Here is a 17,838-nt window from a genome sequence, read left to right on the forward strand (position 1 = left end):
TTGCCTAGGCTGGGGCCAGAGGGACTTGGTGGAAATGGTTTTGCCAAATAGTTTTCCTACCACATGGAGGTTCTTCCTTAATTTAGAAAAGACGTCTCTCCCAGCTCAGGTGATCTGGCTCCCCTGAGTTGGGGGATCTGGGCCTCCCTGGACATTTGCTGAGAGCAGGAGGGCCTGGAACCCCAGGCAGGAGCCAGTCCAGTCTGTTTTTCCATCTCCCGCCTCCTCTGCTGGACTGCTACCCCCGTACAGAGCGAGACCACCACTGGCTGCTTTATGAGCCATGACTGGAAGGAGACTTTTCCACTCAAACCTCCACACCTCATCCATCAGAAAACGCTGGAGCCCAGAGGGGAAGTGAGTGGGGGAGAGGGAGTCCCTCTGTGATCTCTGAGCCAGAAGAGACCACATTTCCCCAGCTCAGACAGCCACGGACTCCTGTCTGGGCCTGGCTTCTTCAGTTCTGCAGTGTGGCCTGCTCTGGCCACGGAGGGCGGAGGAGAAGCAGATGGTGGGGGAGTGATGCCCCAAGTCCCCCTGTGCCACAGGGACCCTCAGAGCACAAGCAGGATGGAGCCAGGAGAAGCCACAGCTGCCCAGATGAGAACCAGATGGCCGAGAAAGAGGGCAGCTGTGGCCACAGCTGGGAGTCAGGGTAGAAGCTTAAGACGTGCCCCTAGGCCAATGTATCCACTGGAAAACCCATCATCAATGGGGTATTTTCCTGCAAAAAGCAATTGACCCTGGCCCTACACTGTCCTCCCCAGTTTCCTGAACACCTACTATGCGCAAGCCCTGTGCTAGGCTCTGTAGGGAGAGCGATAAACCAGATTTGCACATCCTTGTTGGTGAAGCTGGTCTTGGGGCTGAAATAACTCAGCTAAGATAGCCTATGGGTCCTTGAGCAGAGTAGGGTCTCCTAGACTGAAGGCCAGGGTTCCAAGAGGGCTTCCTGGACACAACTAGAGTTGAGTCTGAAGGATGGGACACCCTGGCTGGGAAGCCAGAGAGGAATCCAGGGGCACTACAAGCCAGAGACCCACCATCTAGGAAAATGGCAGACCTTCCCCCAAAGGCAATTAGAGGTAACTCCCCCTGCCTGACTGAAGCAGTGATGGGATGAGGGCAGGATGACAACAGCTCAGAATGTACAGAGAACTCACTGTCTCTATAGAACATTGGCCTGCGGTACTTCAGAGGGATGATGTTAGACCCAGAGAGGTTACTGACTTGCCCCAGGTCACACAGTGAGGAAATGGTGGAGCCGGGAGTAGGGTCCAGATTCAACTGACCCCAGAGCCCACTCTCTGAACGACCATGCTCCAGGCCTTGCTCCTGGTTTACAGCCCCAGGGGGCTCATGGTCATTCCAGATGGGAGGAGGCTCAGGCCCCTGCCATTCCGCCCATGGGAGGAGGAGCTGGGCCAGTGGGGCCTCCCGGCTTTGACAATATTCCCTCCACCACCACGAGCACCCCCATGATGGCCTCCCTGGAGCAGCTGGGCCCCGAGAGGAAGGGTCACTTCTTGTCACACCTCCTTAACCATGATGGCGGGACCTCCTCCAAGCCAAGGTGCTTCCCACACTCAGGCAAGCACGGATCCTCGGAAACCTCTCTCCCCTCCGGCCACCAGCCCCCTGCTGAGGGAGCTGGCGAGAGGCAGGTGGGCAGGCGGGCGGCACACGGCACTCCTGCATGAAGACCCCGCTTGCTAGGAAGCCCACCAGGCAAGGCAAAGCATCGACACCAAGGTATACCTTTCGTCCAAGAGGTCCTGGATTCCCAGAGAGCCCAGGCAAGCCCTCGTCGCCCTGAAAAACACAGACAAGGGGGTGAGGTGGGGGAACGGGAGCGGACACTCATTAAATTGAAAGTGTGGACTCCCACAGCCAGTTGTTTGCAAACAGCATTCATGGAGGCTTAGAGGCCTCAGAGGAGACTCAGGGCCTCTGAGAGGGCTGAGGGCAGCTGGGTGGGCAGGGTACCCAGCCCCTCCCCACTTAACTCAGTGGCTCCATTTAATCTGTTTTATATGTTGGACTTTGGCAAAAGGCACCATTTGGGGAATGGGTTCCGCTGTTAAAACCATGTTTGAAAACCATCGCCCTGAAGGACATGCAACCCGTTCCAATCAGGAATCCGTCTCTGCATTCCTGACACCCTCCTTCCCACCCTTGCTGGGCATGGCGGCTACCCAGTAGGGGGCATTTCTGACACCCAGAAGCAGACAATGTAGGAGCGAGAGAGAAGCCTGGGCCCTGCATGTCGTCAGGCCCGGCTGCAGAGCCTGCTCTGCATGGGACCAGCTGCGTGGCCTCCAGCAAGCCACCCACTGCTGGAGCTTCTGCTTTCTCCTGGGCAAGCTAAGCCTAGCTGCCTGGCCTAGAAGCTTCCAGTGAGGATCCGATGGGGGTGCATGTGGATGTTTACACCCAGTAAGAGTTTGCTGAGTGAAAAAACTTCTCATGAAGATGTGAGTGAATGAGCCACCTGTGCCTCAGAGAAAACAGCCGGAGCTGCCACCTCTAAGTACCCAAGCACTGGAGGCTGGGCTGGGAAGCAGTGTTCTGCCTGTCAGGAGGGCTCTTGGATTGTGTCCAGAAGGAAACCAGACAGACTTGAGGATTCCTTCCAGCGTATGGATGTCTGGGACATCGGATGACCTTACTTGGAGTTCTGGATTCCCCTGCTCCAGCCTGTCCTGAACTCCCTCCAGGCCCCTTGTTTAATTTACAGGGTGGACGCTTCAGGGATGGATGAAGTCCTTTGGCCTAAGCATTCTCTCTTCCATGGGAGAACCTTCTGGTCTCAGCCCTTCAGAGTTAGGGAGCCCTGAGTCTCCAGCCCATTCCCTTCCCACGTCCTGAAAATTCACAGACCTGTCTGCTCGTACTAACAACCTCAGAGGGGCCTTCGAATGTCTGTTGGAAGCTTCCTGGGCATGTGCTACCAAGAAGCTTCTGGATGCCGAGGGTCACCTAACAGGCCCTACAGAAAACCCACTCAGAGCGTTAGGCAAAAGGACATTCACCAAAGGTATGTCCACAGGCAACATTTTTTGTCGGTTTTATTGGTTGCACGCCGGAAGAAGGCAGAAGGGAATGGTTTGGGGTTTGGTGTAGGGGGAGCTGAAGGGGTTTGAGGAGAAAACAGACCCCATCCTTTTCTACTTCCCACCTCCAGCGTTTGTCACGCAGTGACCTCTGTCGGGAGGGTGCGCCCCAGAGCACGGCGATTTCCCTGCTGTCCAGTCCCCCACTTCCCTGAGCACTGGGGTCCCTGGAAACCTACCTTTGCCCCATCGTGAGCCTTTCCTGGTGAGAGCCCGGGGTCCCCTTTCTGTCCCTGAAACAAAAACAATTCTACTTTGGCCGCCAAGGTGTCTAAAGAGGGTGTCTCCCCACCAACTCTGCTCAACCCCCTGTCCCCTGCTTAAATGCCCTCCCCGCCTACCCCACTCACACTCCTCCACAGGGTCCCCTCCAATCCCAGCCCTCCCCTGCTCCAGCACCTCCCATAGTTCCCCACCAGGCCTACTGACAAAGTCCAAACTCCTCCTTGGGTGTCCCAAGTCTTCCGTCATCGGGTCCCAGCCATCCTGTCCAGACTTTGCTTTCCTTCCACCAGCCCAACACACAGACGGGGTCCCACTGCCCCATCCCCAGACCACAGTCCTTCCTCTGCCAGACCCTGCACATTCCTCCGGCCGGGTCCTTGCTCAAGCAGTCACTCTCAGCTAGAAAACCACTGCTCAATCATCATTAGCCAGACCATAAGCATTCTCAAGATGCAGCTTGACTGGGTCCTCCCCAACCAACCTATAGACCCCTGGGCCCAATGTACAGGTGACGCGTTCCCCCCGGGGCTCTCAGACACCCTCTTAGAGATAAGTTCCAGAGGCAAGCTTGATTCTTTCTGATTTTCCTGTCCCCTGATGCTCACCTCACCATCTCTAATTACCTAGGACCAGTGCATCAGCAGCCGTTTAATCTGTGTAAAGGCCTTCACAGTTTGCAATAACCCTCACTTCACCAGGTTCCCAGAATAGCCTGATGAAGTGAGCAATGGAAGGGGTATTACCCCATTAACACATTCGGGGAAACTGAGGCCGGGAGAAGGAAAGGGACTGCCCAGGGCCCCAAGCTGAGGCACTGGCAGAGCTAAGACTAGAGCTAAGACCCTGAATTTGTGACTCCCAGCTCTGTGCTCCAGGACGTCCTGGGACCCGACAAGTTAGAACAGGCCGTGAGTAGGGAAGACACTGACAAGCAGGGCGCCCCCAGTCAGAGATAAGCGTTCTTTGTGCCAAGCCTATGGGAGGCGTCCCCATCACAAGGATCCCGGCTCCTAAGAGCACGTGCTCAGGAAAGGGCCCAACAACCACATCTCATACAGGGCTGAAGAGGGCTCCTGGCTGTGGGCCCACTCGTTTGAACCAATCTGATTAAATTGCTCAGGAGACAGTCCCTTGGAAAGTCAGTCCCCCCTGCTGTCAACTTCCACGAGCCCCTGATCCCTGTCCCTCACCCTCACTCCCAAGCTCCCTCCCCAATCTGGGTCCTGAGTCAGAAGTCCTGGGGTGAAGCCACGGACTCACAGTAGGACCTCAGGCAAGTGACTTCACTTCTCTGATTCTGTTTCCTCACCATTAAAATGTGGGCTGCACAGCGTGCACACACACACACACACAGGCACGCACAGGCACTCATGCACATGGGTGCATGCTCACACATACACACGTGCCTCACATACACACACAGGCATGCACACGGCTGCATGCTCATACATGAACACATGCACGCACACACACACATACACGGGCACGAGCACACATACCCGCTGGCATCCAGGTTCCTTGGCAAGGAGCCAGTGGGATCATGGACGTGACACGCAGGCAGGCTGTTTTGGCCAACTTTAGTTCCCATTTGTTTCTTTTCTGCGTCAGGACCCACACCTTCCAAATCCTGACTCAGTCACTCTCCATGAGAAATCACTGCATTCCAAACTGGACAGAGCCTTAAGGAGGGAGGGCGGCCTTCCACTGCTCACCTACCATGCACCCAACACTGTGCCAGGCCCACTCAATGCAGCACCTCACCAGTCCTCTTACACCCACTTACTGCACTGCAGGACCAAGACCGGGGTTCAGGGAGGCCCAGTCACAGCCCGGGGTGACGTGCAGATAGGAGGCAAGGTCTCACTAGGTCTGACTAGGTTCCCAGTCTATCTGACTCCAGAGCCCTCGTTTACAAACGGGAAGCCTAGATGCTTCTCCCATACGCCCTCCCACTGCCCCAGGCTGCAGGCCAGCCCCTCCTTGCTAGGACCCCAACTCTCTGTCCACCTGGGTCCCTCCAGGTCACTTCTGCAGGACTCGCCTCTGCGATCTACTACCTCATGCTGCAGCTGCCCCTGCTGACACTCTCCCACCCTCGGCTGTTCACAAACCCAGTTCCAATGCCTTTTATGTCCATGTGCAAGGTCAGGCCCAGGGCTACCCAGGATTCCAATGGCTAAAAAAGGACAGCAGCTTCTCCCCACCCTGCTCTTGCCCACCTCGGTCTACAGCCAATAGAAGAGCTGGGCTTAAAATGCTCTCAGGGGTGGGCCTTCAAGCATCCTGTTCTGTCATTTTACAAAAGGGGAAACTGAGACCCAAAGAGATGCCAGAGTGGCTCCCTTGCCCAGAGTCCGTATCCAGGTATTTTAGTTACTATGGACTGCTCTCTGCATTCTCGGCAGCCAGCACGGTGCTTGGGACGTAATCCCTGCCCGAGTACAACATCAACAAACACAGGTATTTACTGAACATTTACTATGAGTCACATCTTCAATGCACACAAGGAATACCATGGTGGGGATCAAGACACAGCTTATGCCTGTGGGGACCAATCAAGGGAGAAACCAGAGACCAGTAATGATAATCTTCACTAGCATTTCTTGAGTGCTCTTCTAAGCCTTCAACACATAAATCTATGAGGTAGCAACGATCACTCTCCCCCATTTCACAGATGAGGAAACTAAGGCACAGAGAGGGCAAGTGATTTGTCCAAGGTCATACAATTTGTAAGTGGGATTTAGACTCAGGAAGTCTGCTTCCAGAGCCCAAGAGCTTTACATTTCAATACACTGCAGATGAACAACCATGATCCAGTGGTAAGTGGGGTACAGGAGGAAGTAGGGGGGCACTTGAGCCAGACTGAGGGTAAATCAGCCACGCTAAGGCTGGAGGAAGACAAGGAGGGAGCCAGATGAAGTTTGGGCTCCAGAAATGCTCAAGGCACTCTTGGTCAAGTGAAGGTGTGACTTCTGGGATGGAGAAGACTATCCATCTTCCCAGCCAGATTCCTGCAAATTCTCCAGTAAGAGATATAAGGAATAATAAGGTCTAATTAATTGTTTACACATTGGTGAGGATGAGAACCTGGGCGCCAGACCCAGCTCTCCAGCCAACGAGCCCATGTGATCTTGGACAAGCCCCTTTCCCTCTCTGTGTACAGAACAGTAGACTCTGCCTGGACTAGTTAACAGATACTTGAGGAACTAGAAGATGGTTGGGAAGGTATATCCTAAACCGTAAATGCTACAAAATATAGCAGGGATAGGAACTATGAGCTCCTTTCCTGCAGGTAGGGTTGGAAAGGTGGAGAGAATAGAAGGCTTTGGGTAGATGAGCCCTCAAGAGGGGCTGAAACAAAGAAGGAACAAATCATGAAGGACTGGAAAATTCTGGGCCAGAAATCCTCTGTGCAAGTCATCTTTTGCAAGACACAAGATCCCGAGTACATAGCATAGGGCCTGGCCCAGGGGAGGCATCATAAAAATATTTCTCAAGTGAGAAAATGAATGAATGGAGTCTCAAGAGACAACTCTAGGGCTGGGATTGGGTCAGATCTGTCCCCAGCCCTGAAAGGTCCTCTGAAGATTCACTAGGTCTTTCACCATCACTACTACCATTTCATATGTTTATAAGTTCTGGCCAGGGCAATAAGGCAAGAAAAACAAATAAGACTACTAAGATTTGAGGAAAAAGAGACAAAAATATGTCTTTTTTTGCAAGTAATATGAGTGCCTGTCTAGAAAACCCAGGAGAACTAACTGAAATACTGTTAGAACTAATAAAATAATTCAGTAAAGGGCATGGTTATAAAATAAACACAAAAGTCCAAATATACAAAGTCAATAGTTCTTTTCAATAGCTGAGAGCCAGCTAGAAAATATAATGGGGGAAATATTCCATTCATAACAGCAACAAAAATATAAAATTTCTAAGAACAAACTTAGTAAGAAAGGTGCAGGGTTTATGCAATAAAAACTATAGAAGTTTATTATGAGATGTTTTAAAAACTCAGCCAAATGGGAAGATATGCCATGGTTTTAGATAGGAAAAGTTAAAATTTTAAAGATGATAATTCTTCACAAATTAATAAACACATTTAATACAATTCCAAGAAAAAACCCAAGGGAGTTTTTTAAGGAAATTATTAAAATGGGCATAAATTTTATCTGACAGATTAAATAGCCAGAACAATTTTTTTTAAGTGGAGGAGGGAGACACACAGCATAAAGTTAATAAATGTCATAAAATAGTATTTTACTAGCAATATACAAACACAGTAATGAAACATATTTGAATGGCCTGAAAGAGACCCTGGTCTATCATATAATAGTTAGTGCAGGAAAAGTTATTTAATAAATGATGAACTACTGGGGGAAAAATAAAGTTATACCTCATACCCACTCCCATGAAGATTAATTCCAGATGGTTTAAAATTTTAAGAGTACAAATGATATTATAAAATGGCTAGGAATATAAGTGAATACCTCTCTGGCCTTACTATGGGAAAGAAATGTCTAAGTATTAAAGTAAAGAACCATACATTCTACATATGGTAGAGCTCTCCCCATACTACCTGACATATTGTAAGTTCCTAATAAGTGTTAGTTATTATTGTTAGTCCAAAAAAAAAAAATAGGTAACACTCTCACTTGTGAAAATCATCATGAATAGTCTTAACAGGCAAACAATAAATTTGAAAATACTTGTAAGGTAGATGAAGGCTTAATAAGCCTTCATATATAAATGCAAATAATTTTTACAAGCCAATAACAAAAGATAACATCCTGGGACTTCCCTGGTGGCGCAGTGGTTAAGAATCTGCCTGCCAATGCAGGGGACACGGGTTCGAGCCCTGGTCTGCGAAGATCCCACATGCCACGGAACAACTAAGCCCGTGAGCCACAACTACTGAGCCCGCACACCACAACTACTGAAGCCCGCGTGCCTAGAGCCTGTGCTCCGCAACAAGAGAAACCACTGCAATGAGAAGCCCACGCACCGCAACAAAGAGAGGCCCCACTCGCCGCAACTAGAGAAGGTCCGCGGGCAGCAATGAAGACCCAACACGGCCAAAAATAAATTTAATTAACTAATTAATTTTTAGAAAAAAGATAACATCCCAACCCCCAAAATAAACAAATTCATAAATGGTGAAATGCAAATGGAAAACAAATGTAAGAAAAACATTCTTCTGAAAGATGATCAATGCAGTGAAGTGAATTGAAAACAATAATGAATTATCTTTTTCAAACATCCTCCTCTAATGCTAGCAGTGGCATGGATTGGTTCAATCTTTCTAGAAGGCAACTGTTAATAAAATTACAGCTAAACACTATATAGCACTTACGGGCAAGGCGTATTTTAAATTATTCACATATATATGTATGCATGTATATATGTGTGTGTATATATATTGATATGTAGATAAATATATATCTCTCTATATATATATATAGAGAGAGATATATATATTGCTTAACCAACAGTGCTAAAGAGCTATGGAGCTAATAGACTTGCGGCTAAAACTATGGACTTTGGAGTCAGACAGTAGAGGGTTCAAATCTTGTCTCTGACACTTATCAGAAACAGGCTAGTTACTTAGCCCCTTTGGATCTTAGTTTTCTCATCTGTGAAATGGGGGTAATAACATCCACCCTGCAAAGCAGGTAAAGCTGTTGGCCAGTCCCTGACTCACAGGCTGTTCAAAAGGCAGTCAGTGCCTATCACTGGGCAAGGCCACTGCAAGAGGCCTGCTTTCCTCTTGATACTTTCTAGAGTTTTCCACATTTTCTTTAATGGGTATGCCCTACCTCAGGCATCAGAGGAAGGGGAAAGGGAGGCTGGGGCCGAGGCCCGAGGATCCTATAAGGTCTGGCTCCAGCTCAGCTTCTAGCAGCTCTGCTAACAGTCACTTGGGTTACTGAGCATGGCTCCTCTTGCCCACCTATTCTCCCCGGGTGCCCAAGGGCCCCTAGTAATCCTGGGTAATTCACTGCAAACCGAGCAGGCCAGAGGAGGGAAGAGGAGGCCGGCTGCCAGGGAGAGTGGGGCCAGGTGCCTCGTTGCCCAGCACAGGCACAGCTGGAGCCCTGCCCGCCTCTGGTCCAGAGCTGCTTATCCCACCTGGGCCCTGCATCCCATCTGACTTCACCTGGTTCAGCATCAGCATCACCAGCAGGGCAGCTCCAGGCCTCCCCATTAGTCACCCTTCAACTTGCTGGCCACCGACCAAGCTTCTCAAGCTGCCTAAGTGGCCTTCACAAACCCCCTCTGATCGTCTCACGTCTGCTAAAAACCTCATGCCTTCCTGCTGCTCTTTGGATAAAGTCCAAAAGTCTTAGCACGCCCACCAGGCCTGCTGCGCCCCCCCCAGCCTCCTCCCGCCCCTTGGCCTGGTCGCCTCCTGCCCTTCAGACCTTGGTTCAACCTTCCCACCCTCTGGGAAGGCAGGCTTCACCTCCCAGACCAGGTTAATCGCCATTCTGTGGGGTCTCTGAGCACCCAGTGCCTCTCACGTGGAGCCCTTTTCATGGAGTGGTCAGCTTATTTCCACAACGGCAGCGACCGTCCCTGTCTGTGCCCCATTGTAGGCCGGGCACCTTGAACGTGCCGACAGCTGACCACTTACCACAGGCCAGCACTGCTCAACTCAGTTACACCTCATGACAACCCAAGGGGCAGCTACTCTTATTACCCCATTTTCCAGATAAGGAAACTGAGGCATGGGAAGTTCAAATAATTTGCTCACAGTCACACAACTAGAAGGTGACAGAGCTGGGATGGGAACTTCGACCGTCTGGCTCCAGAGTCTGTGCTCTTAATCCCTGTGCTTTCCTGCAGCAATAACTATGGGTCGGTTGGACTCATGACTCAACCCTGGGCCTCCAAGGTCAGCTAATGCCATCCACCCAGGGTTCTGGCTTCTCGGCCTCATTCCCAAAGTCCTTGATCTTGACTCCCTGTGGGACCTGACAAACCCTCTTCTTGATGTGAACGTGGGGCATGTGGGTATGTGGTACATGGGGAAAGCCTTGGGCTCTGGAGCAGGCAGGTGGGGTTGAAGCCTGGCTCTGGCCTGTACCAGCTGTGCAGCCCTGACAAGCGTCTTCCAACTGGCAAACCCAAGGACCCGAAATACAGCCCCGCCAGTGCTGGTCACTGCAAGTGACCCCAGTAAGGCATCGGCCCTTTGGGTCTTTGCTCCTCTGTGACCTCAAGAGGGATGAAGTGCCTCACCTTTGCTCTGTCCTCCCCTTTTGGATTCCTCAATCCACCAGTCTCTCCCATCCTTAGTCTGGCAGGGGGATCTTTAACCCACAAGGCCAGAAGCTCCCAAGGGCTCAATAAATACAGCACAGGAACGACCACACAGCGACCCAGCCAGACGAAGGGCAGGCTCCCTGCCACCACGCAGACCCTGCCTGTTTGGCTGATTTTTCCAACAAAAGCACATAGTAGGTGCTCGATAAATGTCTGTTGATTGAAGGAAGATGAATGGACGGGGGCCCCAGAGGCAGCTCTCGAAGCCAACACCGTGCGGAAAAGGAGAAGCCTGCACAGAGCCTGGAGGAGGCCAGCCCTACCATCCCACCGGGTCTCCTCCCAGACCCAGAAAGGATCTGGTAAACAGCCGGGACCCTCTCCCCAGAATCACATCTATTCCTGCAGATCCACGACATTCCCTTCCAATCTTGGGTAAGTCAGGAATTCCATCCGGGAAGAGCCTCCCTTTAACCCTGTCCCAGCCAAGCCACAGATTGAGAGCAGTCCAGGGCCACAGCCCAGCCGACTGGGCCTCCCATCCGACTGATCTGTCCTGGATCCACCTCTGCTCACTCCTTAGACTCACAACCCAGTGTCCAGGTAAAGGGCATGACTCTTCCCCTTGGCACGTTATGCAAGTTCTAATGGGAGAAGAAGACTCCCGTCCCAGTGTATTTTCTGGAACCCTCACCCTTATTTGTTTACACAGAAGCAAGCTGGAAGCCTATCCGTGAGGCCCTGAGTCCCCAGGTCCCAGCTCCACGTGGCAGCAGGAGGGGTCACCTGCTGGGTCTGAGCCTCACTCACCACACCCAGAGCTGCTGCCGAAAGTGGCGAGGACAGCAGCTGGTGGGTCCTCCTCCGGCCTCTGCACATCTGCTGGCAGGATGGGGGTGGGCTGCAGGCCAGACTGGAGCTGAGGCGCTGCAGTGTGGGGGAGCCTGGACCGGGGAGAAGCTGATGGAGCATCTGCTGCCACAGAAGCAGGGGGTCACGTTTGGGGGCAGTAGAGAGGGAGGACCAGACAGTCCCAGGGCAGGCCAAGAAAGGCGTGTTCCTGAGCAAACCTGGCAATCAGAACAGCTGCCAATCCTCAGCCTCTCGATGTACGCCATGGCCTAGGAGACCGGAGGCCTCTGCAAAGTAGAAGTCTTCCAAGGAGCTCCCCTCTCTCTGCCTGACCCATGGGGACAGGTGCCACTGCCATTTCTTAGACAGTGTCTTAATCCACCTGAGCCTCAGTTTCCCCATCTGTAAATGGGTGCAATATCTCCCCCTATCATCTAATGATGATGAGATCATTAGGTCTTTGTGGGGATCAAATGAGACAGGCTACGTGAAGTGCACGCAGAGTGCCTAGCCCACAGTAAGGGTCCAATACACGGTGCTTATTATCATCAGTGTTTGCCTTGTTAAAACCCAGAGCACCTCCAGGCAGCTGCTGGCCCCTAAGCACCTGAGGCCTCTCTGCTCGCCTTCCAAGGAAGGACCCCAGTCCAGCCCTGGCCGAAGTCACACACCTACAGGGGCGGAGGCAGGGGCTCCCGCAGCTGTGTGCAAGGGCTCTGCGCTGGCACTCTGGTGCCACATCGTCATACATCCAGGGCTACTTGTGTACATTTGTCCCAAACTTCTGGACAAGGTGGGCAGAGGAACTCTGCCCTAGGAGTCAAGCCTGGCCTTTGGAGGATGCTCAACTGTCAATTGCTGCATGAGCTGGGGCCAGTCAGTTAATGGCCTTCCTCAAGCCACTAGCCCTTTGTAATGCGTTAGCAAAGAAGGACCCTGAGCCCAGGCCAACCAAGGCCTAGGGGTGCGCTTCACCTGGCCACTCCACAGCTGACAGCTGGGCAGACCCTCTGCCTGTCCTGGCCTGCCCCACACTCTTTCGGCACGGTTGCTGTGCTCTTGGCTTCCCCGAGCCTGTGTCTTCCTTTCCCTCCTCCTATTTCTCCAGCCATCACTCGAGGCTTCTCCCTGTAACCTAAATAATGCTGGCCCCGTATTTTTCCTGGTGCTTCTCAGTCCATGCCCCGCCCTGGATAGCTCTGTTCTCCGCCGGTGCTCCAGGAATGCGCCAAGGCGCCCTGGGGCTGGAGCCCCCGACACTCATCAGAGTGCCAGTCACGTGGGTTTCTGGTCCCATCTAAAGTCCAGAGGTGGCATCTCTGTGCTGGCCACCCGCCAGGGCTCTATCTGCAGCTCAGAGTTCTCCTGAGTTTCAGAATGTCCGCGAATTATCTCCACCGGGCCGGTCTACAGATTCCCAAATGCAACATTCCTTCCTCCGGTTCCTCGATTTGGTCCCCTAGGCTAACACCAGGGAGTCATCATCTCTCTCCTCTCGCCCATCACCGAGTCCTCCCTATCTCACCTCCACACTGTCAAGGCGCCCACTCCCCTCTTCCCACACCCCTACGCTGGCCTGTATCACCCCAGGTCTCCCTGCCTCTGCTCTGGTTCCCCGCCCCCCCAGTCCATCTTCCACACGGCATCCGGGGTCTTTCTCAAACATGATCTTTCCACGTCCCTCCCGAGCTCAAAACTTGACATGCCTCCCCAGGGTGTGTCTTATGACCCAGTAACACGTACTTTCGAGCTGGACCTTCAGAGCCTTCCCTATTTAGCAGCAAATGACCTTTCTTCCCACTCCCTTTGAGGGCCTTAGGTTCCAGCTGCCTTTCTCCCACTCAACCCCTCCCCACTAGAAGCTAAACTCTTAACCCCTCACTGTGTCTCCAGCCCGGTACAGGGCCTAGCACCTGGGAGGCACCAGGGAGTGCTTGTGGCCTGGATATGGATCCTCCACAGTGACCCTGAGGCCTGACCACCAGGAGCCTCTAAGAAAAGAAGCTCCCCCAATGCAGCCCTAACCCCAGCATCCATACCACGGCTCTCCCTCCAGACCCCACAGCAAACACTCACTTTGGCTCCAGGAGGGCCGGGGAGGCCTGGATTTCCATAAGGCCCAGGAGGACCCTGAAAGGGAAAAGATAAAAGAGATGAGGGGAAAATAGGGGTCATCCCACTTCCTAGAGCAGGGCCTGGCACTTCCGCCCACCCATCCGCTGGGTCTTCCCTAGCCAAGTCTCAGCAGTCTGGCCATGGCAGCTGCTTGCAGAGAGGCTCCCCTGACACCTGGCCCCGTGCTAAGCACTTTCCCTGCATTATCTCACTTTATCCTATTAACCCACAAGGTAGGTGCTACCACGATTCCTATTTTCAAGATGAGGAAGCTGTTGCTCAGAGGGGTTTATAACTTTCTCAGGTCACCCAGCTGCTAAGGGGCAAAGCTGGATCTCAACCTTAGATGTGTGGCTTCAGAGCACAAGCCCTTAACCCCTGAATGTGACCACCTTTCTGTACGCTCTCCACCTGGCCCCATCAGCCCCTCCCACACTTACTTCTTCGGGCTCAGAGCACACCTAGCTATTTGCTGCCCTGACCATGCCTGGTATGTATACTTCCTCTCTGTATCACTTTTGTCATGCTGTTCCATCATCTGGCATGCCTTTCCCACCCATCCCCTCCAGCTGAAACCCAACCCATTCTTCAAGGCCTGGCTTTAATGCCACGTCCTCCAAGGAACCTTCTGGGACTCTTCCTGCTAAAGGGAACCTCTCCAGACTTCAGACTCCAACTGGACTCTGTATGAGCCTCTGGAGTTGCAAGCCCAGTCAAGGGAGCACTTGACCGCTCTGAACAAAGGGGCATCCCTCCTGTGGCCACAACACGTAGTCAGAGCTCTCCCTTAGATTCCTACTTGCTCTGAGCTTACAGGGTCCCCCAGGGACCATGAAGCAGCTGGGAAGACTGAACTCAGAGAGTCAAAGAGTCTTGGCCAAGGTCACACAGCTGAGTAGCGGCCAAGAGAGGGCCGGGACCCAGTTTTTTGGCTTCAAGTCCAAGGCTTATTCGTGGCACTGGATTTTCCCAGGCCATATTTGAATCTCCCTTACAACAGCTGGGGCCTTATGTCCACTTTCTCTGCAAAGGCCCTGAGCTAGCGTCCTGCAGCCCAGTAATATAAACAGAGTCCTAAGAGTTGAGTACTTTCTGGGGGTCTTTTGTCCAACAGGAATAATCTGAGGCACTGGGGATGGAGACAGGAACCTCGAGGGGTGCCCCCTACTACAACAGCCTCTAGACACACTGCCCTTGTCCCTGCCCCCTCTTGACTCATCTGGCTGTGTATGCATTTGCTTCCTTCCTCTCTCTTCAAGGCCAACTTCCCAGCTGCAGCCTGTCACATTCCGCCCAAGGCACCTCCCTCTTCCTCCATGCCTGAGCTGAGACCCTCCCCTTCTCCATCCATGTGGAGGAGGAACAGAGCTGAGAGGCTCACTCAGTCTGGGGAATTTATAACGGTGTCATGGGTGACCTCCAAAATGATCAACCCTCCAGCCCCTTCCCAATATTTCACCAAACGCTGTCTCCTGGCACCTAGATGCAATATGGTCCCAGTTCTGAGCCTTCCCTCTCTCCAGCCTCAGTCTCCCCATCAGTTCCATGAATGACAGGGACTCATGGCGTCTAAGGAATCTGGAAGACCTCAGAGCTTCTCCCCAGCCTGGGCTCCTGGGATCTAACTTTAGAGCTCAGCCTGCATTGGGAAAAGGTTGGACGGGGGGTGTTTGAGGAGGGGACCTTCACATCTAGCATCCCAGAACCAGGCATGGGCTGTGCCGGGCAATGTCAAGATGGACTACCTCTCCCCAGTTGTGCCCCCAGCTGCCCTAAAGATGGAGGGATAGGGCTTCCCTGGTGGCGCAGTGGTTGAGAGTCCGCCTGCCGATGCAGGGGACGTGGGTTCGTGCCCCGGTCCGGGAGGATCCTACATGCCGCGGAGCGGCTGGGCCCGTGAGCCATGGCCGCTGAGCCTGCGCGCCCGGAGCCTGTGCTCCGCAACAGGAGAGGCCACAACAGTGAGAGGCCCGCGTACCGCAAAAAAAAAAAAAAAAAAAAAAAAAGATGGAGGGATAGAGCGCTCGGCTGCCCCATGTGCAGCTTGTGAAGGTGAGGGCTTCCTGCTTTCCCGTCCCCACTCCTCCACCCCTCTCCAGCCACTGCCTTGCAGAGAAATGAATCACATAGTTGACTGGGAGCCAAGCAGACCGACTCTACAAACGCTGCAGCCCAGAAAGCCGAGTGGAGGGAGGGGCCTAGGGATTCCCCAGCATCCCTCGATGGGTCGAGGGAGTATGCAGAGGTGGAAAGGGGCCAGCCACAGAGCTTTGGAAGACCTCAGATAAAGCCCTGACCCTCCCTGAGCCCCAGAACCACCATCTGTACAGAGGAACTGGGATTGTTTAATCCCAGCATTCTATTATCTTTGGCATTTTATGATCTATGGAATTTCCAGTCTAGAAATAGGGTGATGGGCCGCAGGGGGTGGGGAGTACTCCGAAAGCCTGAGAGGGATGTCAGGAGAGTCATTCCCTCACTTGTGCAATTTCAGAGCTGGAAGGAACTTCGGATGGAAATGCCTTACCATGATCCAGTGTTTTATAGATGTGGAAACTGAGGCCCAGAATAGGGAAGGGACTTGCCTAAGGTCACACAGCTTCTTGGGGGAAATGCTCTTGACTCCCAGACTAGAACCCATCAGTAACCATTTGCCCAGCACCTTCTGCACGCAGGGTACTCTGCTAGGCATTGGGTGAAAAAGAAAAGTCAACAGGGCCTGTTTCTGGCCCAGAGAGGCTCAGTTGAGTTGATGGAAAAATTAGCGCAACAGGTAGTTTAAGAGTCAGGCTGTCTGCTGCTCTGGAGTCTGACTGTCCAGGTTCAATCCTGGCTCTGGCATTTACTCTGTGTTTGAATTATCCAAAGCAACTGAACCTTTCTGAGCCTCAGTTTCCTCACCTGTAAAATGGAGATAGTATTGGAACTTACTTATCGGGAAGGCTGGGAAGATGGGATGAGATCCTGCATATGCCACCCAGGTGACAGAGTTCAGTGGGCAGTGTGAGCTTTTACAAAGGGATCCATGCCATCCAGAGGGGCAGTTAACTGCCGCAGGAGCGCCAAGAAGGAGGTGATCATCAGAAAAGGAGGTGGCATTTGATCTGAGCCATGGATGGAGGAGGAATTTGCAAAGGAGGACATGCCGGGTCAAGAGGACAGTCCAAACAAAGGCACAGAGGCTAGGGGCTCAGGAGGAGTTTGGAGGCTCAGGCAGACTGCTACGTCCAGGGGCCTCATCCTGGTCCCAGGCTACAAGGTCCCTTGGCCAGCATTGTCCATGATACCTCTGTGGTCCCCAGTTCTGGGCAAGTGCTCCATGGAGACTCCAAAGCCAGGAGGAAATGCTACTTCAGACAGCAGATTCCAGAGCCCTGGGCCCAGGGAGCACAGGGCCAGGTCTGGAGGGAACTAGGGCTCGAGTAATTGCATAACCAGAACCGTCCGCTGGGCTCAGAGCTAAAAATATGCCCCAGGCAGCTATCTCTGCCAGGGCCTCGCCAGGCCCCCAGCGTGGGAAAGGCTGATTCAGCCTGGGCACAGATGCCAGGCGCCATGAGTCTGAGCCCTCTTGGGAAAACGACAGATTTCTCTCCAAGAGGACCCCTAAGAGTCCCAGTATTACATGGTTAAGAGCCTGGGTTCCAGTCCAAGCTCTTCCATTTCCTAGCAATTCGGTTTTCTCATCCCTAAAATGAGAGTGGTCATACTGGCCCATGGGGGTCCTGGAAGGAGAGAGGATCAAATAAGACAGCATTAAGTGACATGCCAGGCATAACAGACCAGAGCTGTTTTTCACTCCGAGGTTCCGGCTAGCTCCTATCAGCCACCAAAGCCCTGCCAAGCCATTCTCCAGACTTTGGTTGGACCTCTCAGCATGGGAAGCTCACCCCGTCCCTGGTACGGCCCATCTGGTTGCCTATGTCAGCATCGCTACCCCAGGTTGGCCCAGCAGAGATGGGAAGATGGATGCAAGTGTCATGCTCTCCCAAGTCAGCTTTTTTCCTGGACAAACGCCAAAGCCCATCAGCTGAGGGGGTGGGCAAAAACCCCTTCTCTACTCCAGGCTGCCAAGGGTGATACCCACAATAGCCAGCATAGATTCTTCAAGAGGTTCTCACTGTCCCATGCCACGTCTGGCCACACAGTGCCCCCTAAGAGCCCTACGTCCACTCCAATGGACAAAGTGGAAAATGGGTGCCAGGCAGCTTGAGGACACACAGCAAAGCTGAGACTTCAGGGGCAATGGGGTACAGGACACAGAGCCTAC

At 52.7% G+C, this 17,838-nt stretch overlaps 1 protein-coding gene across 1 annotated transcript in view; it reads right to left on the bottom strand.

Moving 5' to 3' along the window:
* COL27A1 (collagen type XXVII alpha 1 chain) overlaps positions 1 to 17,838 on the bottom strand; it is a gene marked incomplete at its 5' end in the record, with an annotated part of 145,297 nt that overhangs the window by 106,834 nt on the left and 20,625 nt on the right. The window contains 3 exons of the mRNA XM_079706055.1: positions 1,759 to 1,812; positions 3,293 to 3,346; positions 13,530 to 13,583. Of these exons, the coding sequence (XP_079562181.1) occupies positions 1,759 to 1,812; positions 3,293 to 3,346; positions 13,530 to 13,583 (162 nt within the window). The remainder of the gene's footprint in view (positions 1 to 1,758; positions 1,813 to 3,292; positions 3,347 to 13,529; positions 13,584 to 17,838) is intronic.

Source organism: Hyperoodon ampullatus (genome assembly GCF_949752795.1).
Source record: "Hyperoodon ampullatus genome assembly, chromosome: 6".
Taxonomy (NCBI): Eukaryota; Metazoa; Chordata; class Mammalia; order Artiodactyla; family Ziphiidae; genus Hyperoodon; species Hyperoodon ampullatus.